Below are 23,223 nucleotides of genomic sequence, written 5' to 3' on the forward strand. Positions count from 1 at the left end.
GACATAGTATTTCTAAGGAGTATCCTTTGGCGTACACTGAACTCAGTCTCTGGTCCAACAGGTGGGAGGAGAGGAAGACTTGGGGTTAGATAAGGCATTACATGTATTATGTTTGACCCGACATAGGCCAGTTGAACATAACTCAGGTTGTGAGAGATATATCAGCTTATCTCAGATCCTGTAAGTATTTAGAAGGCAGAATTGGATGTTATGGGGATATAATGGGTAACCTGCCACTATGTACCTGTAAGAGACATGTAGTATATTTGAGGCTGGAGAGATGGTTCATAGTTTAAAACACATATTACTCTTTTTGAAGATGGGAATTGGGTGCCCAGCACCCAAGTGCCATGGCTCACAACTTCCTGTAACTCCATCTCTAAGGGGCCCCAATGACTTGGCCTCCTCTGGCTATAGCACTCGTATGCACATGCCTCCTCTGGTTAAAAATAAAGTAAATCTTAAAAAAATGGAGACACGTGACTCATTGGAAGGGTCAGTGGGAGAGTAGCTCTAACTTAGACCCTACAGTAAAGGGCCCTACAGATTTTATCATTTATTTATAATTTCAACGTTTCACTGAAATTTCTAGTCTTCACTCATTTCTACTTGTGATTCTAAGAATCGGATTAGGAAATAGAGGCTGTGTGCTTCACCAGGATCCCATCATGTCAGATACTGCTATGTCCAGGATGCAGAGGGTGTTAGCTTATCCTACCGGCCAAGCTTTGGCTCCTTTACTCTTGCCAAGACCTTGATGATGGTTTTTCTGTCCCTAGAAACAGACGTAGAAGTTCTTTAAAGGAAGTGTAAGACCTTGGAGGTCTTCACCTGCAACATCGGGCAGCCATGCCCTCTCCTTTCGCAATGGCTCCTGGAACTCACACAGTAGCTGCTTCAGTAGGAGGCTGGGGCCATGGCCTCGGAGGAGACACGGGGGAGCCTGGAGTTGGGGTGAAAATACCCTTCTGTTCTGGGTCTCTGTGTCGGAGGATTTATTGCTCTTCCTGAGACAGGCTGGCCACCATCCTGGGTGCCTTGTTGACTCAGCCCCGGGGCTGGTGAACATCTGATGGAGGACGAGAGTTAGATTGAGATCTGTCTGCCTTGAACTGCTGTGGATTTAATGGACTCTCACTGACCCACGAAGCAGGAAGTCAGCTCTTGGGAGCCTTTTCCTTGGGAGCATTCTGGAGCCAGCCGTCCCCTCGACGTCTGGGTAGAACAGTTGACCCTGACTTAATGGGACCGCAACGTGGGTGTCCAGGGGCCTGCTCTCTGGCAGGCTGCTTCCTTTGGAGCCAAATCAATATTTATTAATGATCTGCACCCCCTCCCGGGTGCCACTGGCTTCACAGAGAGCCTCTGTTGCACCAGCCGGCTCGGTAATTCATTAACCCCAAGCCCAGCGCCTCTGGAGGGGCTTGCAGAGCCTGACCCACCACTGGGGTATTTGGCAAGGTCATTAATGAGCTAATCTGATTTAAGTTTTCAAAATGAAGGCCTGGGTCACTGGGGTCAGTGCCTCTTCTCAGCATTGTGAGTGAGACCCCTGTGTACGGGGGTGGGGGTAGGGGTGGGGCTGCAACCCTACTGAGAAGAAAGTGTACAGAGACGAAGGTAGGTTTTATGATATCCAGGAAGACAGAAAGGAATTCTTCAAGGCCCTGGCGGGTCCTGCTTTAGCTCATCAAAAGAAGGGGGAAAAAAAGGTAATTAGAACTTTTTTGGCCGACAAATTGGTCAAGTCTACGGGCTGCGGGGCGCAAAAGTGGGCTTCAGCTGGGCCACCAGCAGCTTAAATCAGCATATTTACTTAGCCACAAGCACCTGTGGACTTTGCTATGAGGTTCAAACACAATGGCTGGCGATAGAGCCACCTGTTACAGGTTCGTTGCTTCCCATACCAAAGAAGGAGATGGATAGCTGGTTTTATTCTCCCATAAATTTTACGGAGGAAAATCCAGACTCTTAGGGGAGCAAGTCACTCGCTCAGACACACATGGATTATGCTTAGGAAGATATCCTTGGGCATGGAGAGACCTGCTGGCTTCCCGTCTTGGGTGTTCACCCTTCCCTGCGTGGTGTCAGGGCAGAGATGTGTTTGGAGCTGAGTGCCAAAGGTGCTTTCTCTGGGCTCCATACTTTTAACTTAGGGGGTCCCCAGACTGCTTGTTTCTTCAGACTCTGAAGAGAAATGAAGTCATATGCCCCTGGCCATTCTTACCCCTATACTGGGTCCTTGTCTCCACGGGATCTCTTTTCCCAAGACTCCTGCCTTATTCCAAGGTGAGAGCCTGCAAACGTTTAACGGACCTGGGTCCTTCTATTCCATAGGACACAGGTTGCTGGCCAGGGCTGAGGAGGAGGAGGAAGAGGAGGAGGAGGAGGAGGAGGAGAGGAGAGTTGAGGTAGGGCTGGGAAGCTGCCAACAGTGAATCCCAGGCCTTTTGGCCTTCTAATAGCAGCAAGATATGATGAAATATTTTAAAATCCCTTACTACGTGTTAAACACTGCTGTAAGACTTCTTTATGGGCTTGTACATAGCTCATCATTTTAATCTCTCTTGTATGTGTGCACACCCAGTGTGCAGTGTGTACATGTCACAGCATGAGTGTAGAGCTCCAAGGACGACCTCTGGTACTGGTCCCTCTTTCTACTTTGAAACAGTATCTCTTTGTTTCATCCTGTGTGTATACTAGACTACCTGGCCTGTGAGCTACTGGTGAGTCTCCTGCCCCTACCTCCGATTTTGCAATAGGAACCTTGAGATCACAGGCGCTTGACTGGCTCTCCATGGAGTTCGTGAATGTGAATCCAGGTTCTCATGTTTGCTAGGAAGGTGCTTTATGCACTGAGTCATCTCCTCATCCCCTGAGAGACATATGATTTTTATGATCATTTTTTCAAATGAGACACTACGGAACCACCGAGAGATAAAGCAAATCGCATAAAGTCCAAAAGCTGTGAGCTAGCAGAGAAATCTTTCAACAGAAAACATGAAATGCCTTTTATTTTTCCTGCATTGCTTTGTGCTCTGGACATTTCTGTATGATGATGAGGCTTGAAGGTCATCAGAGGCCGCTGCACCTGGGTAGACAAAATGCCCCTTCCTTATAAAGAGGCCTTGTGGTCTCCCATAGTCTCTAGACCAGGCCCTGATCTCAAATGCCAGGGGCCTACCAACCAGGCTGTTGAGTTGTTTATGTCTTGAACTCTTTGTAATTTTTTCAACTTCTCTGATCTGTTTATGATAATTATTAACTAAGTCATTTCTTTTCTACTACGAGGCCTGAACTAAGCTATATGAGCCCAAATAGATTGTTTTTGCTCTGAAGGAAGAACTCGTCAGAGCTGGGACTAACTGTCTTTGTTGCCCTCTGGGGTTCAGTTGGGATATAGCACAGCTCAGTCTGAGGAGGAGATGCTGTGGACAGTAACTTGAGGGCTGAAATGTAGGGACTCTACTCCCAGAAGATAAACACAGCTGCCCTGTTGACTGCGGTGAAAGCCTCTTTTCACAGGTCCTCTGGGCCACCTCTCACAGCGTTCCACACATCTCAGAACACAAAACTCACCCAGGACCTCAGCAAAAAGTAAACACAACATGCATGGCTTATGGGGGGAAACTGAGGCACAGTATTTGGAAGGGTGTTAATACCCGGACTGGATGGAGAAACAGTTCTTCACTCCAAACTCTGGTTCTCCTCTTTCTTTCATTACTGCCAGAATTATTAAATCGATTGTCACGGCAAACATGGATCGACCACGATCTGTGTGCTGACCTTGGGACTAAGATGTGTCCTGTCTGCTGTAGTATTCAGTTCATCTAGCAGCAAAGAAAGATGATTTGAATCTGTTTCGTGGATCCAGAAGTCGAAGCACAACTGTGTATATAATTATATTACAAAGGAAATGGCATGTGTATTAGTTTTTCTAGAAGTTTTACTCTGCGTTTTGTGTGACGAACAACCCAACTCCCTCCCCCTCCCCTCCCCAACTCTATCTCCCTCCCCTCCCCTCCCATTCCTCCTCCCCTTCTCCTTCCCTTCCCCACTCTCCCCTCCTGTGAATGTGTGTGAGTGTGTGTGTACATATGTGACAATATATGCAATCAGGCCCATATAAAGATGTTATAGACAACAGTGGACCCCATATATTGCTTAGTGATAGTGATGGATGAGCTTGCATGAATATTGTCTGAATCACACAGATGAAATTGTGCACTTCTCAGAATGTATTTGGTAAGTGATAAGCAATTCTCTCTCTCTCTCTCTCTCTCTCTCTCTCTCTCCTCTCTCTCTCTGTCTGTCTCTGTCTCTCTCTGTGTCTGTTTACAATTGACCAACAATACTATTCATTATGAACCATAACTTTTCATCAAAAGCATATATATTGACTCATTTAATTGTTCGTATGAAGGTATGCTCTGTAGCTATTCTCCCGTGAACATTTTACAGAAGGAATACTGAGTCCCAAGAGGCGTCACTACTCCTCTGGTCCCTCAGATGGTAAGAGCAGAGCACAGTCTGGCCTCACTGTGGGGCTCTTTGCCATTGCTAGACCGACTGTACTCCGAAGACACAGGAAAACAGTGAAGCAGGCACAAACTTTGACTCTTCCAGATCCCACTGGGCTCCAGCAGAGCAGGACCGAGTCTCTAGCATCTCAAGAAACAGGAGGCATCTTTACATAGCATCCTATGATTCACAGAATGGAGAAGAGATGACCAGTATTGGTGAGGGGGTGGAAAAAGAGAATCCTTGTACATTATTGAGTGACCAGTGCACTGGTTTGGTTTAATGGGACCCAGTATGTCATTGCCCCTCATATTAAATTAGAACAGCATGTGACCCAGCTATACCACCTAAGGTTATACATTCAAAGAACATGAAATCAGTATCTTAAAAACACACCAGAACTTCCTTGTTTACTGTGGAGAAATCTCCATAGGTATGTGAGTAGATACAGAAAATGTCGTGTGTGTGTGTGTGTGTGTGTGTGTGTGTGTGTGTGTGTGTGTGTAAATGGAATATCATCCACCCATGGTAGGTGACTTTCTATTTGCTGCAATATTAATGGGGGCCTTTGCGAAGTAAAATCAGCTCATCATAGGAAAACAAATTCAGGGCCTTTCTTATTCAAGGAGTCTGGAAAGTCAAATTCACAGGGGCAGAGAATGGCTCTTTCCAGGTGCTGGGGGGAGAGAAATCAGGAGATATTGGTCAAATGGTACAAAGTTTAAGTTGTATGATAAATAAGCTCTGGAGATCTAACATGAAAATAATAATAATAATAATAATACAGTGTATACTTGAAGTTGATGAGAGACATTTTGTATCTTACACACACACACACACACACATGAACCCACACATCTATGTGTATATATGCATGTTCACAGATATAGACATGCATACATGTACATACATGTACATACATCTGCACGTGTACACACACAGTGGTAACTATATGAAGTTATGAATTCATTAATTAAGTTAATTAAGTTATGAATTCATTAACCTGACTGTGGTAATCATTTCACAATGCAGATGTATATAGAATGATTATTGTTAAATACATACATATACGTGTTTTGTTTCTTAACTATACATCAACTAAGCTGGAGAATTTTAAAAAGAAATTAATGCAATAGCATACCCATGACTTCCATCTACTGGCTCCATTTTCTTTGTGGTTTTTCTATTGCTTGTTTTGTGCTGCCCTCATCTAATGTAATCACCTCAGAGTAGCCTAGTGTTGTCCCCTCTCATGCCCAGGGTATGGACTGCATGGGTGCTGGAACACATGCTGGGATGCTGGGAAGCCTGAGTGTCTGGGGAGGGCACTATGACAGACAAAAAAGTTTAGCTTGTGCTCCTGCTGACACAAGTGCTGCCTGACCTGCAAGCGACTCTCAGGCAATTAGTAAGCAATAAGCAACAAAGGATAATGGGAACTGAGAGGATGGGGCTGTTAATTGTGCTCAGTGTAGGGGAGAAGGGCAGGTCTCATTGTCCAGACCAGGACCATTCAGAGAGGCCTTTTGGTTGTAACACTTGGAGAGACAGGTGAGGTCTCATGGGAGACCTGGCCTTTTCTTGGCACTTCTGATATTACAAGAAAACAGACACCAGTGTCAATGCAAGAGTCTCAATACATCAGGAAAATGCGGGGCTCGAGGAGAAAGGGCTGCTTCAGGCAAAGCTTAGGGGACAGGGCTGGAAAGCAGTTCTCATCGCTGTGGGGGGTCCCTGTAAAGAGAAATGATTCTTGTGAGGCAGGAAGGAAATCTAGTTCAATGTGACCTAGTTAGCTGGTGTTGGTTCAAACTTCTAGATCTGATTCCGGTCCGTTTATATTTTTAGGCATTTAAGAACAGTAGTAGTATTTTTGGAAGAGATTTTCTGGTAGCACTGATCTCAATGCCATGTGTGCAGTAGAGCTTAAGGTAGCTGAAGGGCCTAGGGGAGAATCAGGTGTGGCTTCTGACACGTCCCCAAGGGATGGTTTCAATTCAATGGGAGACAATGCTTAAGCTAAAGGTTTAGAGAGGAAGGGTCTGGGATAAACGTCTCGTGGACTCAGGCATGCCTGGCCCTACAGATAGCACAAATCACCAGGCTGTTAATGGCATTCACTCCCAGCCCTCTGGGTGGAAAGCAGGTATACACATCCCTTTCATTGACATCTCCATGTGTAGCGTTCTTGGTTTCCCTAGGGCACAAGAACCTTGTGGCCCCTATACATGGTGGGTAGGAGGAATGCATTTTTGAATAGATACTCCAAAGTTCCAGTAGTCTGGAGTAAGAAGTTTTCTTCTTAGACTTTTCTCCCTTCTCCTCAGTTCCCTCATCTGTAAAGTAGGAAAAAAAATGTGACCTTCCTCATGGTGCCTTGGTGAGGGTGGGAGGAGGCAGCTTCAGTAACTCCTTGAGGACCAAATCCGTCATGTAAGCGCCTATGCTGAGAGCATCTGTTGTAACCACTCAAAGGGATGCAGACAAGTGACCTGTGCTTTAAAGTCATGAAAACCCCAGTGTGAGAAACTAAAGAGCCAGTCAAGCTTGAGAGCCAGTGCTGTCGATCAGGTGGCCCTGTCGCTGCCCCCATGTGACAGATGGATTGAGATCAAGACCCAGGGACCAGCATGGAGGCAGCTGAATGTGAATCCTGGCTCCATCATTCACTAGCAGTGCATACACATGTGCTTATGTGTGCATGTGCGTTCAGGCAGGCATGTGTCCATGTGCCTTGCAATTATGTATGTATATTGTCTGTGACCTACGGAACTCTGGAATTGAGTTATCCCCGATATTAGCCAGAAATAAAGGGCTGGTTTCGGGGAGAAGTTACTCAGCCAGAGTAGAGACACACTTAAAAACCTGTTCATCTGCTGTTGATAACTAGAGTGCTTTGCAGTCACAAAGCGTTTGAGCACTCCTGTGCCTTTGTTATACTGATACCCAAACAGTTCACCATGTAAAGAATATTTAGAGCGGCACCTGCATTTTTCTGCATCGTTGATGTGGGAATTGTAGAGCTTGGGCAGCTTGGATCCACAAAAACCAGGCTCTGACTTCATTTTATGAGCACAGTTGGGGAAGTTTTAGGGAAATCCTTGCTGAGAGGCCTGCTTAGAGCTCCAGTGAGCATTTCCTCAACTTGGTCACTAGATGGCAGTAGTGCTCTTTCTCATCCCACTTGAGCCAGTAGACGGTGGAACCTTACCTTGGGCTGCATCCATTACTTCCTTCTGTCCTTCCTCATGGCAACCTCGAATTAAAGGACAAACTCCATCTCAAATGTAACCCCAGTACCTAGCACATGGTAATGCTTCAGAAAACATCAGCTGCCCTTCCTTTTGTTACCTTTTCCATTTTCACAGAGAAGGGAGTGGGCACAGAGTTGCCGATCTTCTGGCGCTAGGCTGGGGCTGCTTGCAAATTCAACGTTGGGCCCTCTGGCCTCCTTTCAGGGTTAATAGCCACTGCCTTGGCTCACTAAAAAGAACCCTGCCATGTCTATCTGCTCCTAAGATTCTAGCCCTGTCTTAGTCCCGGTTTAATCTTAAATCGATTATTTTGACTCTCAGATTTTTAAATCCTTGCTTTTTCATCTGTATAATAGAGGCTGTACTATCTTCCTTATCTAAGGAAGGACTTCAGAAACAGAAACTAGATCAGAGTAGAGACTGTGAATGGTGGCTGCTATTGTTAAAACCTTATATGTTAATATAACCAGAGACCTACCATCTTTTGATCTTCCCTTCAACCTTTCCACAGCCACTCAGCCCTCATGGCTCTTACCCTCAAAGGACCTAGAGTTCACACTTTCCTGGTCTCTGTTCATACACAGGGCACGTGGACCCAGTACATCTCTTATAAGGCTCGAGGATTTGGGTAGTGTCATCTTCTCTTTGCTGTGATCTTTCTCTAGGAAAAACACCATCATTGCAGACACAAAACTCACGTAGTACCTTGCCCTTCCCCATGGTGTTACTTTGGAAAGCAAGCTCCAAGTGACCTGACTGTCAAATTCCCAGTGGCCGTAATTGGCTTTGAGATCAAAAGGTTTTATCGGGGATACCCAAGGTACTGAGGAGGGAGTCACGGGCTACAGAGTTGGTGTCTGAAGATTCATCTTTCTCTTTTTAACTTCTGTCTAATTTATATTTGGGGCTATGTATCATTTGTTTTGCTGCTAAAGGTGGTGGGCAGGGGATGAATTTGAGACAGTTCGTGAAAACTTTCAGGCGTGAGATGGAGCTGGGTGTGGGCTCTGCTTCAGTCAGAGTTCCAAAGGTCTAATATTCCAGGGTGCAGAATTTGCCTTTGTCCCGTGTTCTGTGGACAGGGAAAGAGTCCTTTAGTGGGTTGCAGTAAAGGACTGGGTAGAAGACCCCCCCTCATTCCTTAATCTCTGAGACAGAGGGTCCCAAAGAACAGCCTGGGCCAAGGTTCAGTCTAAGTCTGGTGGCCTCTTTGGGATGTGTTTTAAAATCAGTTTCCCAAGAAAATGGAAATGGAATTTAAGAGCTATGCAGAGCCTTGTTTACTGTCACCATCAACATGACTGATTGGGGCTCAGAGAGGCTGCTGGCCATGTGTCCTACAGCCTGCACTCAGAACTTGGCCTTTTCTGTGTTACAGTGCCCTGGTTCCCAAGGACCATTCAGGAGCTGGACAGATTCGCCAATCAGATTCTCAGCTATGGAGCCGAACTGGATGCAGACCACCCAGTGAGTCCAGGACTCTGAGGATTAGAGTCTTCCACCCTTCTCTCCACCTTCCCTCCATCTTCTCTTCCTCTCCCCTCCTCCTACACCTTCAGCTTGGAGCAATGTGTTTGTTTATTCGGTTACAAGAATGTTACTGAGCTCCTGCAGAAGCCAGGACTGGGGAAGCAAAGATTAACGAGACCTCACTGTCGTCATTGCTTCGGTCATTGCTGTTAGAGTGACTGTGAACGGCTGCCCAGAAAATGCTATCCCTATACAGCCGTTGTGTATTTATTTTTCTGCCTTTGTATGTTTTATGGACATTTAAATCAAGCACAGCCAGGGGACAGGGAGAGAGGTGACATTGTACCTTCAGAGAGCCGAGAAGAAGGTTCTAGTCAGATGAAGGAAGTGGGGGTGGTGGGGTATTTGGCTGAGAGACTCACATCTGCTTTGAAGAGTTAGGCCAGTGGTGAAGATGGGTGGGTGGTACCTTAGGTATGACATCATCGAGAGAGCCAGCTGACACAGGGGTTGGGTCAGACTTTCATAAGTCTTATACACCAGAGTGAGTGGTGGCGAAGTTCACTGTGCCCTGAGTCCTGTGGCAGAGGGCATGGATTTTTGCTGTTTTGTTTCGTCTTTTAATGGGTTCTCACTAGAAGAATGAATCAGGATTGGGGTGTGTGTGTGTGTGTGTGTGTGTGTGTGTGTGTGAGAGAGAGAGAGAGAGAGAGAGAGAGAGAGAGAGAGAGAGAGAGAGAGGGTCTTCTTATTCCTCGTTCTTGGGCCAATGGTCCTTGGAAGTGAACAGCTTAGGCCAAAGCTCAGGGTGGTCTGGTAGCTTCTGTGGGTGGGCAGTGTGTTATTATGACCTTAGGTTCTCCGCTCTCTGCCAGGCAGTGGACTCTCTGGCCTTTAATAACCAGGCAACTGTTTTTATGAACAAGGTTTTAGTGTGTCTGGTGCTAGGGTATGTCTGCGTCTATTCAGCAGCTCTTCACTACCTTGTGAGGTCCAACAGCTCACAGGAGGCTTGCTCTTCCCAGAGGCAGTTTCCCATAAGCAGGTTGAGGTTTCCATCCCACACAGGCCCGGCCATGACAGGTACCTTCTCCAGTGTCCTCTGTCAACTGAACCTTGGCTCTTTGGATATTACTCCAGTGCTCAGGGTAGTTGAAGACACAGGCCTGGCTAGTGGCAAAAACTCAAGAAATGGGGAACCAGGAAGTAGCCTTTTAGAGCATGGGCATCCGGTGTAGCAAAGCCCTGTGCGCAGACTTGGGGTGCACAAGGAAAGCAATGAAGCTTCAGTTATCCAGCAACTTCAGTTATCCAGAATTTTCTCTTTATCCAATCTTTCAATTAAAAACAAAGTGGAAAAACTACTCTTTGAACAGAAACAAGGAGTGAGTTAATCCCACCCTCTACACTTCAAATCAGGGGAAAACAACTATTTTCAGAATTTTAAAAAATAATAATAAGGTTTTAGTGTGGTTGGTGCTAGGGTGTGTCTGCATCTATTCAGCAGCTCTTCACTACCTTGTGAGGTCCAACAGCTCACAGGAGGCTTGCTCTTCCCAGAGGCACTTTCCCATAAGCAGGTTGACTCTGTCTGGGAGAGTCGCCCTACACTCAAGTTCCATGTATGCACATATGCATGCCTACCTGGTGCTGTCACTTACCAGGTATTGCCAGCCACAAGCCCATCTTCACTGTTTCACCGAGTGTCAGTCTCTGCCTCACATCTTTGTAAAGACTCACAGTGGCTTTCCCGAACCTTAGTTGTGACGTTAGAATAAATTATCCTACAATAAGGATGGAAGTGTTTGTAGGCATCCTATGTAAGTCTGGCATACGTTGCCTCACAGATATGGTAGTGAGCGCTGGTGAGCCTCAGGCAGGAGGCGCCTGAATTCTAAGACAGCCTGAGCTATGTAGTAAGACTCTAAAGCCAAAGCCAAACCAAACCAAACCAAAGCAAAGCAGACCAAACCAGAGCAGACCAAAACTAGGTCAAACCAAATGAAATTGAACCAAACTGAAAACAATTTGAAAATACCAGCTCGGGGAAGACAGATTCTCTGCTGTCTTCCTGTATATGACACAGCCCATGTTATGGAGTCTAGAGGTGGCAAAGGCCACACTTCAGATACTCTGATGTTCCCTTTAACAAGCCTCTGTCTTTGCCTCTCATCTGGGGGCCCTGCAAGCCAAAACAGCTCTAGAGATTTCTTCCCCCAGGAAAGCAAGTCTGACCTGACTCAACCTGCAGGGTGAACACATCAGGACTTCTCTTCTCTCACCAGTCGCCAGTATCCTGCCTTGACCCTCTGTTCTTCCCGATGGCCTCAATCCTAAACATTTGGGTGGGTGGGAGAGGCCAGTCCAGAGAGAGAGGGATATGTCCTTCCCATTAGCCTTGTGTCCCCTCAGAAGCCAAAGCTGGCCTTAAAACTTTGCGGAATTCATTCCCCTCTGCCAACCCAGGCTACATCTTTGGCTTCCCACCCTCTCCATGTCATGAATTTTATCATAAAAACACAGCGTATCAGGTACACAGTCCCCCTGTAGAGGAGGCGCCAGGGTCTTTCTGTTCCCTCCATCTTTCATCAGATGCTGGGAACAGGGGCCAAGCAGAGAGCAAAATCAAGGGTGTTTCCTTGCAGCTGCAGGCCCCACAGGCCTGGCCTCAAGGTGTGAACTGCAAGCAGACACCAGCCTAGCTTAGAAGGGGATGCTCTTCTTCAAGGACCCTCTGTTCTGCCCTGTCCCTTGCAGTCAGTATGATCCTTTCCTCCCCTGACTCCCTGCCCTTGGCAAGAGGCATTTGTGTGTGACCTTGTGCTTCAGAGCCTCCCAAACAACCACTCTGTGAAATGAGGCAAGGGAAGGATTGTTCTAGCAATCCAGGGTAAAAGTGCTCTGCCTAAAGCTTCAATGGGATAGAGACAGCAGTCTGTCCGTCTGTCCTTCACTCTCTTCACTCTATCCCTCCTGCCTTATTTGTGTTCTCCCTCCCTCCCTCCTTCCCTCCTTCCCTCCTTCCCTCCTTCCCTCCCTCCTCCTCTCCCCCACCCCCTCTCCCTCCCTCCCTCCCTCCCACCCTTTCTTCCTCCCTCCCTCCTGCTCCCTTTCCCTCTCTCCCCTCCTGCTCTCACCCCCTCCTCCTTCATACACCCCCCCTTCCTTTCCACAAGTATTTGTCAAGCACTTACTAGCTAACCTTTTTGGATTATGGGCTCTGTACTAGTCTAAATCCTCAGCACATGGTTAATTCTAGTGTCAATCAACACTTGGGAGGGCCGGACTTTTCATTTTCAGGTGAGGACCCTCGGGAGGTTGTATCGGTGAGCCTTGTTCCATGGCCGTAAGGATAGGGAGCTGAAGTGGCACCGGAGGTCTCCTCTGTGCCCTCGAGTCTCTCTAACTGTACAGCAGAAGGGGAAGAAGGCGCATCAACTTCTCTCAGAGTCACACCGAGGGAAGCTGAGCCAGCAACTATGAGCTTTGTAGGCAGATCGCAAGGGATGTGCTTAATTTCCATCCCGCAAATTGATCATACCATGCCCTCTACCTGAGGTGCTCCCTGCCACACGGTCTCTTCTTTTCCACTGGCAAACCTCCACCAGACTTTCAAGGCTACACTCTCATCTCTTGCCCCTGAAAGCCACTCTTCCATCTCCTCCTCAGGGGTCAGCGTTGCACGCTGTCACCCTAGGACTGTGTGCGCATGGGTTTACCTAGGAGTATGAGAGCGCTGCTTTTCATGCTTAGAGACTTCAGACTGTCTTCTGTGATGGCTACACTATTTTACGTCCCCACAAATAGAATTCAAGCAGTTCCTCTTCCTTAGAAAAATTTCAACACCTGTCTTGCGGAGAATATTTAAAAAGTGGCACCATCCCGCGCTAAACCCAGCTACTCTCTGCCCCCACCCCCGCACCGCGGTCTTGCTGCCTCTGCCTCTAGGCTAACCCCTGCAGTGACCAGTGTGGTCAGCGGTCCCAAATCCCAGCAGCCCGGTAAAATCAAAACTCTTGAGGCTTGTAATTTATGTCAGATTTATATCAGTAAATTCTCACCCCACAAAACATCCACACAATTTACTCAGAGCTAATCAATATTGATATAAATTGCCCACCTAGATAAGACGAATTGTCCTGTAATTGTCCATCCCTTATAAGATATTCCTAGCTACCTGTGGCTATTTAAAGCCACCGGGAATCTGGATCGTCCTATTCTTCCTCCATCTTCCTTCCCTCTCCTCTGTCTCTGTAAACCGTAGCTCCGCCTCTCTTTTCCATATCCAATCACAGGCTTCTTGTATTAATATTTAAATTGATTGGACAGGGAAAATTCTGCTACACACCTGCTCTCTTTTATTTTAAAAACTCATTTATAGCATGTGTTTGGTGGCACACGATTTTAATCCCAGCACTTGGGAGGTCAAGTCAGGCAGATCTCTTGAGTCTGAGGCCAGCCTGGTCTACATAGTAAATTCTAGGACAGCCGAGGCTAGGAGAGAGAAAAATAGAATGCAGGCCAGAGAACAGCTTGAGGGTGTCTTCTTTCCTTCTGTGTGGGTCCCAGGTACCAAACTCAGGTCTGAGGGAGCAAGTGCCTTATCTGCTGAGCCATCTGGCTGGCCCTGTAGGTGCCTTGACAAGGACTAAGGGTATGGAAGGAGCTCAGGGGCCCATTTCAGTGTGTACTTCCTACATTCTGAGATGGGAGTCCGCAGGTCTCATGTCTCTGGTGTTTTGCTCACATGTGCCTGTTCTGGGCTCATGGTTTAAATTAACTAATTAATATGTACTAATTATTTTTATTCATTAGTTAATATTAATTAATTAATTAATCATCCACTTCACATCCCAGTATCAGCCCCTCTCTCCTCCCAGTACCCCCTCACACAGCTCCTCCTCCAGCCTCCTCCTTGCTTCTCCTCTGAGAAGGGGGAGCCTCCTCTGGGTATCCCTCCCCATTGACAATCAAATCACTTCAGGACTAAGTGAATCCTCTCCACTGGGGGCGAACAAGGCAGCTCAATCAGTTAGGGAGACAGGATCCACAGGCAGGCAACAGATACAGGGAAAGCCCCCAGTTCAGTTGTTGAGGGACCAGCATGAAGACCAAGCTGCACTTCTGCTACATATGTGCAGGGGGCCTAGGTCCAGCCCATTGTGCTCATGTGTTTTACATGATGCTCTGCCTGTGACTTAACCTATCCATGATATCCTGTAAGCAGGTGGGACCAGTAATCTCATTTCCTTAAGAGGGAACTAAAGCTTCCAGGATAAGCTGACCACCAGGAGGCCACACTCATAGGGACTGGGCATGGCAGCTTGAAACCTATCATCTCCTTGCTGTCCTGAAGATGGCAGGTCTGAGCTTTAACTGTGGCAGTGATAGGAACAATGATGAACAAGATATGTCAGCCTAGAAGAGTCCTCAGAAGGCTTGTCACAAATACTCTTAAGTAATAAAATTTCTGAGAGAGAAAAGGGATTGTATATAGACTCTGATGGTACCATGATTTCTTATCTCCCAGACTAGTCTCTCCTTCTGACACCCTTCCCTTCACCACTTCCTCAATGACAATATGTTCTCCTGTTAAAACACACTTGGTTACACGCAGGACAGCCCAAATCACTGCTATTAGCTTACTTAAGACAGGGTGATTATAAAAAAAAAAAACTATAAGTGGTGCTAGTGAAATGGCCGCTATTAGTCTAAACTGAGACAGGGTGATCAGCCAACACCAGCTACAGCTTAACTCAGAGTGCAGCTCAGCTCACAGGGATGGTTACCTGGCAACCTAAAAGATGGAAAGCCAAGGCCCCAGAATGGACAGGCTTCAAGGTCACAAGTCTGACCAGAGGTGAGTCTAACTTAGCTGAGGTGACAGAGATCAGGGTGCTGGGAGCTCTTTGCAGGTGATAACGAATGTTTTAGAGATGCAGGGCTGGAAAGGAGCTCCGTAAAGAGCTGTCCCAAATGATGAATCCCCATAGCACGCAATGCACATCTGCTCATGTACTGAATCTCCTGACGCTGTTTCCAAGTGGTTTGAAATAGAGCTAGAATATTATTTTGCTTCCTCTCAATTATAAACAAAACAAAACAAAAACAAAAACAACACAAACTCCCAGCAGAAAACTGCAGAAACATACAGAGCATTGCTGGCTAGCCACTCTGCGCACTGCATCCATGGAGCGTTTATTAGAGTTAGGCATATTCCATCCATTGTTCCCTATGTGTTCCCCTCAGCACAGGGACTGTCTATTAGATATGTAATTTTGCATTGCGCTTTTACATTCAGAGGTGGAAAAATCCCTAAAGCATCCAGACAAGGCACATTAATGATGAATTGTCGTTGAGTGGGCATGAGAGTTAGGCCTGGGCTTCCCCTTCCAGGAGGCAGTGTGAAATGGAATTCCTCCCTTTAAAAGGTGTTTTCTCTCATGTCCCTACTTTTCTAAAGCAGTTCTCAAATTTCAGCTTGCCAGTGTGGTTAGGCCTGGAAAACCTTAATGAAAATGTTGTATTTAATCTTTATTTATTTATTACACTTCAGGACCCTTCAGTAAACAGCCTAACAGGGCTTCATTGTCTACCCTTAAGATCTCAAAACAACTAGACATTCTTCAGAGTTCCCGATGCTGGGAAAATCTTTCTTTTATATTTTGGGGGGCTAGAGAGAGACACATACTGTCATCTGTTAAGCCTGTCTAGTCAGGATGACAATTGCTCAGTTTAAGTTAATATGAGTTCAAGTGTGAAGATATGATAGATAAATGTTTATCGTTTAGTCTAGTTGAGGTGTTCCCTGATGGCGTGCTAGTGATGCTTGAAAATTAAACTAGTTCTCCTCCTAGAATACCCAAAGACACTCATCCTGGATCAGCATAAATGAGCCCTATGTTAATTGCAAATTCTTAGGTCTTCGGAGCATGTGTGGTTCGTGTACAGCTATGATCCCAATATACATGATAATGACTACAAGCTAGCTGGAGCTACAGAGTAGGACCCTGTCTCAAATACTGACAGCAAACAAGCAAACAGAAACTCCCAAATTCCCCATTAGTTTTATTTTAGTTTTACTTATGCATAGGTGTATGCATTTGTGTCAGAGTATTTGACACATGTGTATGAGAGCCCATGGAGCCAAGCAGAGGGTGTGGACCCTGGAGCTGGAGTTACAAGTGGTTGTGAGCCACCTTGTGTGAGTCCTGGAAACCAAACCCGAATCCTCTGGAGGAGCAGCGAGAGCTCTTAACCGCTGGGACATCTCTCCAGTGTCCCTATTTATAATTAACGGTTTTAAGCCAGCCAGTGTTTTAGAGAAATCAACAGCTTGCATTTTGTAACCAACATGCCATAGAATCTTTAAACTGAGGAATATTTCTTTATCATTGGGGTGTGGGTTTGGAATAACTATAAGATAATTTTGCTTTACTAGTGTGAAACATTCAGGTTTTTAAAAAATTATTTCTTAAAATGCATCCTAGTAAACACATAGAAATATTCCTACCCACATCTTTCCTACTGTCCCTCCCTCCCTCCCTCCCTCCTTCCCTCCCTCTAGCTCTCTTGTTTCTTCTTTCTATGCCCTTACAGAGACAAAGTTCGTAGCTGTGATGAAAGGATGGACCATTTAGAGACTGCCGTATCCAGGGATCCATCCCATAATCAGCTTCTAAACGCTGACACCATTGCATACACTAGCAAGATTTTGCTGAAAGGACCCAAATATAGCTGTCTCTTGTGAGACGATGCCGGGGCCTAGCAAACACAGGAGTGGATGTTCACAGTCAGCTATTGGATGTATCACAGGGCTCCCAATGGAGAAGCTAGAGAAAGTACCCAAGGAGCTAAAGGGATCTGCAACCCTATTGTTGGAACAACATGATGTACTAACCAGAACCCCGGAGCTCTTGTCTCTAGCTGCATATGTATCGAAAGATGGCCTAGTCGGCCATCAATGGAAAGAGAGGCCCATTGGACTTGCAAACTTTATATGCCCCAATATAGGGGAATGCCAGGGCCAAAAGAATGGGAATGGGTGGGTAGGGAAGTGGGGGGCGCTATGGGGGACTTTTGGGATAGCATTGGAAATGTAATTGAGGAAAATATGTAATAAAAATATTAAAAATCAAAAAAAATTTCCTTATATGAATTGCTTTCCTTTTTTTTTTTTTAAATTTTTTTGAAAATGTTGGTTGACCCTGATTTAAAAAAAAGAAAACAAGCCAGTCAAGCAAAGAAAGCAAAGGCAACATTTGAAAGTCAGGGAACATTGACCTTCAAAGGCATCTTTAAACACCGCCTGTGATACACAGCTTTAGTTTTCAAGTCGTTCAGTCTATGGTTTGGATGGCTGGAGAGACAGGGAAATTGCAAACTGAAGTGATTTCTGGAAGGGATTGCTGGGAAATGTTTGCAAGGAACAAAGAAAAGTTCTATGGCGGTGGACCAGTCTCTTGTCTCACCACAACTCAGACCACAGTGAACAGTTCTGTAAAATACTCTGCTCATCTACGGGACACTTCCCACTCATGATGTGCCCACTCCACCCTAAACACTCAGAGACACACTTGGCTGCTTTGCACTTGGAAATGCACTGCTTGGCAGGATTGGGAAGACGGTCTGCCAGTCAACCTCAGAGAAGACATTGCCATCCTTCTCTCAGTCAATGGAGAGCCTGCCTGCCAGGTCAGAGAGATTCACAAGTCCTGAAGGGTGAGCCACAGCCGGGCCCATCCTTTATGGATCTACTTCCTGGGGACTCTGTTGGTTCTGGAAGAGTGTACTTGCTGATCAACCTGACAAGTTTGTGCCAAAAGCTGCCACAGGTGTAGAGAGGTGGAGAATGACATTTTCCTAGCACTTCTGGGTGGCTGAGGCAAGAGAACTGAGGTCTGCACAGAAATACCCTATTTCAAGAGATTAAAATGCAAAACAAAATTACCACAGCAGTAAGTACATTTGTAGATCCATTTGTCTACCAAGGAATGAAGAGGGGCCCCCATACTAATTTCCATAGTGGTGATTATTTTAAAATGGAAGCTGTGGAGACAGCTGATTTGAAAAAGTCCATTATATAAAAGTTGATGACCCAGGTTCCATCCCCAGCATCTATGTAAAGAGCTAGGCATGGTGTCACATGCTTTTCTCATAAAACAAGGTAGAAGGTTCCTGAATATTGACACCCAAAGTTGATATTTTAATTCAGCATGTTCCCAACTTACATTCCCCAAAATGTGCATACATCGTAACACATACACGCACACACACACACAAACATACACACACACATATATAAGCACATAAACATACATATACTCATATGCACACATACATGCACACACATATACATGCACATATACACACAAACATACATAAATACACATGCATACATATACATAGAGACATACATACACACACAGAGACACACAGACATGAGGAAGCATTACTAAACACAACACTTGCCAGAAATTGTGAATAATTTATCCCGTCATCACAGGCGCTTGTGTGAATAATCTGTGCCTTCATCGCAGGCATCTGATTTGGCTTGATCAAGTTAATTTAGAAGCCAGGAATGGAGCAGATGACATTTCTTATGACCAGAGTATATGTGTAGATACTGAAATTTCAGAATGGAGATTTCCCTGACTTGAAGGCTTGGTAGAATGTGTCACTCACTCCTTCTGTGTTTAACAGAGACCTTATTTTAGAGCATCATCAAGGAAACATGTGTCATCATAGCTCAAAATCATTGCTCAGATCATTGCTGGAGGTGCCAGGCCTCTCCCTCTGCAGACTTGAGTCATCACGTGTCTTCTCTTTCTTAGGGCTTTAAAGATCCTGTGTACCGGGCGAGACGAAAGCAGTTTGCTGACATTGCCTACAACTACCGCCAGTAAGTCTTTCTGTTGGACAACTGAGAGAAGAACATACCCCAAACCCCCATTCTAGGTTGGAGACCATCAGTCTAGAAACCTCTGCTTTCTGTGTGTGCCCATGTCTGTGTATATGTGTGTATTTGTGTGTGTGCATGTATGTATGTATGCATGTATGCATATATGCATGTACATATGTATATATGTGTGTACATGTATGTATATGCATGTGTATGTATATGTATATTGTGATTATGTGTGAGCATGTGTGTATGTACATATGTGTACATATGTATGTAGGCATGTGTATATGTGTATATGTTTGTACATGTGTGTGTGTGTGTGTGTGTGTGTGTGTATGTAACCTTCCTTAATAACACATTTTAAATGTCGCCTCTAGATCAAGCAAAACTACCCACTGTGCTGCAGTCTACGTCTCTCCTAAGCTTTGTTAGTTAATTGTTTGTTATGTCTGAAATGATTGGAAAGGCTTCCACATGAATGAAACAGGCTCTGGTCTTCTCCACATTAGACCAGGACAAAGAAATCTGGCTGCTCCAGTAAGTAAAGAGTCACCAGAGCCTTCAGACTGGACCAGCTGCACTCCCGTGGTCTACTTATCTGGTGTGACCCAGTCCTGTAGGGCAACTGCCAGATGGGATGTACTTTTTTTTTTGCTCCGTTGAACATTCTATTGTATTTTAGCCAAGAGAAAAATGGCCATATCAAATGTGCTGTTTGGGAACATAACAGCTTTGGTGTTGTGAGTCTTCGGGGAATAATATGTAAATTGGGACTTGGGAAACTTGGTGTTTTGGAGACAGCATTTCTGAGTTAAGGGAACAAATAGAAAGTTGTACTCAAAAGGAAACTCTAGAGCTGTCCCAGAGGCTGAGGTATTAGGTCTTTGGTAGGATAACAACAACATAAGGAAATGCTAGGGCTTTATGTGGTGAACACAAACCTATATGTGGATGGAGAGACATCTAGAACACTATCTTCTCTGAAATATATACGTGTGTGTGTGCGCGCGCAGTTAGTGTTGTAATAAATCCTCATTTTTCGGATGAAGAAACTGAGGCTGAAAGAAGTTAAATAACGTTTTAAAGCCATTTTCCTAGTAGGTGACAAAGGCAGGTTTCAATTTTATCTGTCCCCAGAACCATAGTTAGCGTCTCCACTGTGCCTATTAACCCTGTACCTAGGCAGGTCCAAGACTCAGGGTCTCACTCATGCTTCCTTTCTGGCTCAAGTTCTTGGGACTGATCCTGGTTTCAGGCCCGGCCTCACCTGTCTCAGAGACGGGTCCCATGCGATGTTCCAGCTCAGTTAGAAGTTCTAAGCCTTTCTTTCCTACAAGGAATGCTAAGGCTCTGTGATTGGGTCTCGGTTCTGCAACATGGACCCATATCAGCCGATCACTGTGGACAGGATAAAGGAGCTGTGATTGTACAACTGTGACCGCAGTCCCACATTCGGAGGAGGGAGCATTTGAGTGTCCTCTTTCTCAAACCCAACGCACTGAAAAGAGATGTGAGGTGCTTTGCTGCAAGAAGGGGAAGAGATGCTGGGTCACTGGGAGAGAAAGTGTGAACCAGGACTGCCATATGATCAAAATGTCACCGCTTTTGGAAATTTGTTGCAGCAAAAGTACCAGTTGACTTTCTTGGTTTTGTTTTTACATTAATGAATTAACTAATTAATTAATTACTGGTGTGTGTGTGTGTGTGTGTGTGTGTGTGTGTGTGTGTACTTGCTATGACTCCTGTGTGGAAGTTAGAGAACAACTTGTGAGAATCTCAGCTTTCTCTGCCATGTGGGTTCTGGGCAGACTTGGTAGCAAGTACCCTTAGCCACAGACCTATGTCATTGATCCCATTGATCCCTATCTTTCTAATGAGAACTAGTTATTTTAATGATCAGGGGTTACTGAAGTTCCAATATATATATATATATATATATATATATATATATATATATATATATATACATAGATATATACACAGATATATACCTACATATATTACTTTATGCATATAAATTGTCACACTAAGAATACTTGTCAAGTGCAAGACTAAGGCTCATAGAAGTTTACTACATTACCTGAGATTACATCCAAAGCCTTTTTCTTTTCTCCCTTCGCTACTTAACCTTGGAGTATGATACAGTCTTGGGCAAAAGTTAGCCTGACACAGTTTTGTTGTCTTTGCTGGGTAACCAGAAGCTCCTCTGAGCTTGAGACCTTCTCATTTCTCAATCAACAATCTATCTCTCCTCCCCAGTCCCTGTCCACCTTTCTCTAGAAAATAACAGTCTCTGCTCTAATGTTCTTGGATGGGGTTCAATTTTGAAAGTTCAGGAGGAGCCTAGCTTGGAACCAGACCCACAGTTCCAAGGTAAACAGTCCCACTTTGTCCCAGACTGTGTCCCTAGCGAGAGGAGCAGGCCTGCAGCCCAGGGAACAGTCACTGGCCCAGGAGGTCAGGCTTTGTTTGCTCTTCATTGTTTCAGGACACATCCTGGAAGCTTCCAGACTAATGACTCTTAAACTGCAACTTGCATCACTCACCTAGAGAGCTTGTTAAGACCCACTCTTCCTTGAAAGTCCCTCCCCAGGGCATTCAGGACAGTGGGACAGGGGTCTCATGTATATGCTTTGGCACATACAAACATATCTTATATCTTAGCATGGGCTTGCTCGTTTTATTCCCCCATCCCAGTATTTATAAGTCTCATACTTTTGGTCCAGAACTCTGTTAATTGACAAATCTCTGTACTTATGACATGTAGCTTCTCTCTCCCTCTCCCCCTCCCCCTTTCTCGCCCCCCTACCCCTCTCCCTCTCCCCCTCCCCTCTCCCTCTCCTTCTTCCTCTCCCTCTCCTTCTCCTTCTCTCCTTGTCCCTACCCCCCCCACACACACACACATCTTAAGATATATAGATTTATACACTGTGGAACCCTAGCCTAAATTTAAATAACTTCATAATTTCCCAGGATCAGAAGCATCAAACTCAGCAAGTGCAAACTCCCCAGACAAGTTTTTAACACACACACACACACACACACACACACACACACACACACACACACACATCTATTAAATCCAGGTTAGCCAGAGTCGATTGCTTTCATGGACATAATACAAGACACTACAGTGTTTTCCCTGAACTTCGGGGCCTTTGCCTGGAAGAAGATGAATTGTCCAGTTGTCTCTGCTCCCATTCTTCATCCTGCCCTGGACAATCTGTGCTACACCACTGCGCCACCTGCCAGGCCCCTGAAAATAAGTCTCTACCTTGAACAAACAGTCTAGAGCAATGGTTCCCAACTTGTGGGTCACGACCCTTTTGGGGTCAAATGACCTTTTCTTCGGGGTCACCTATCAGATATCCCGCATATCAGATATTTACATTATGATTCATAACAGTAACCAATTTACAGTTATGAAGTAGCAATGAAAATAATTTGGGGGTTGGGGGTCACCACAACATGAGGAACTGTATAAAAGGTTTGTAGCTTTTCGAAGGTTGAGGACCATTGCCTTAGGCTCTGAGAAGAACAGAAAGGCCAAATAACTTCCAAAAATGATAGCAAATCCTTAACCAAACCATGTTTCCATGGGGGAAAAAACAACACAATAAGGTTTTCTATGAGACATTTGTCTTTCAAACTATGCTTGAAGCCCGTGCTGGTACCTGGCAGCACTGGGACCTTGACTTCCTGTGCTGACCTCACCACATCATGTGCCCTGACCCTTCCCAACTGGAGACACCTTTTCCATGCCTGTATTCTAGTGGGCAGCCCATCCCTCGGGTGGAATACACAGAGGAGGAGAGGAAGACCTGGGGAACGGTGTTCAGGACGCTGAAGGCCTTATATAAAACACATGCCTGCTACGAGCACAACCACATCTTCCCTCTTCTGGAAAAGTACTGCGGTTTCCGTGAAGACAACATCCCGCAGCTGGAAGATGTTTCTCAGTTTCTGCAGAGTAAGTCTACATCAGGGTCAAAGCCCGGCAGACAGTGGAGTGGGGGGTGGGGTGGAGGGAGGGAGGGAGGGAGGGGGTAAATAGAGCCTGTTGAGAGATTTGGT

General features: G+C 45.5%; 1 protein-coding gene across 1 annotated transcript in view; it reads left to right on the forward strand.

Annotated features, from left to right (window-relative positions):
* Positions 1-23,223, forward strand: part of Pah (phenylalanine hydroxylase) — a 66,134-nt gene that overhangs the window by 26,519 nt on the left and 16,392 nt on the right. The window contains exons 4-6 of the mRNA XM_021174230.3: positions 9,154-9,242; positions 19,079-19,146; positions 22,923-23,119. Of these exons, the coding sequence (XP_021029889.1) occupies positions 9,154-9,242; positions 19,079-19,146; positions 22,923-23,119 (354 nt within the window). The remainder of the gene's footprint in view (positions 1-9,153; positions 9,243-19,078; positions 19,147-22,922; positions 23,120-23,223) is intronic.

Source organism: Mus caroli, unplaced genomic scaffold, assembly GCF_978045245.1.
Source record: "Mus caroli unplaced genomic scaffold, Mus_caroli_1 scaffold_9, whole genome shotgun sequence".
Classification (NCBI taxonomy): domain Eukaryota; kingdom Metazoa; phylum Chordata; class Mammalia; order Rodentia; family Muridae; genus Mus; species Mus caroli.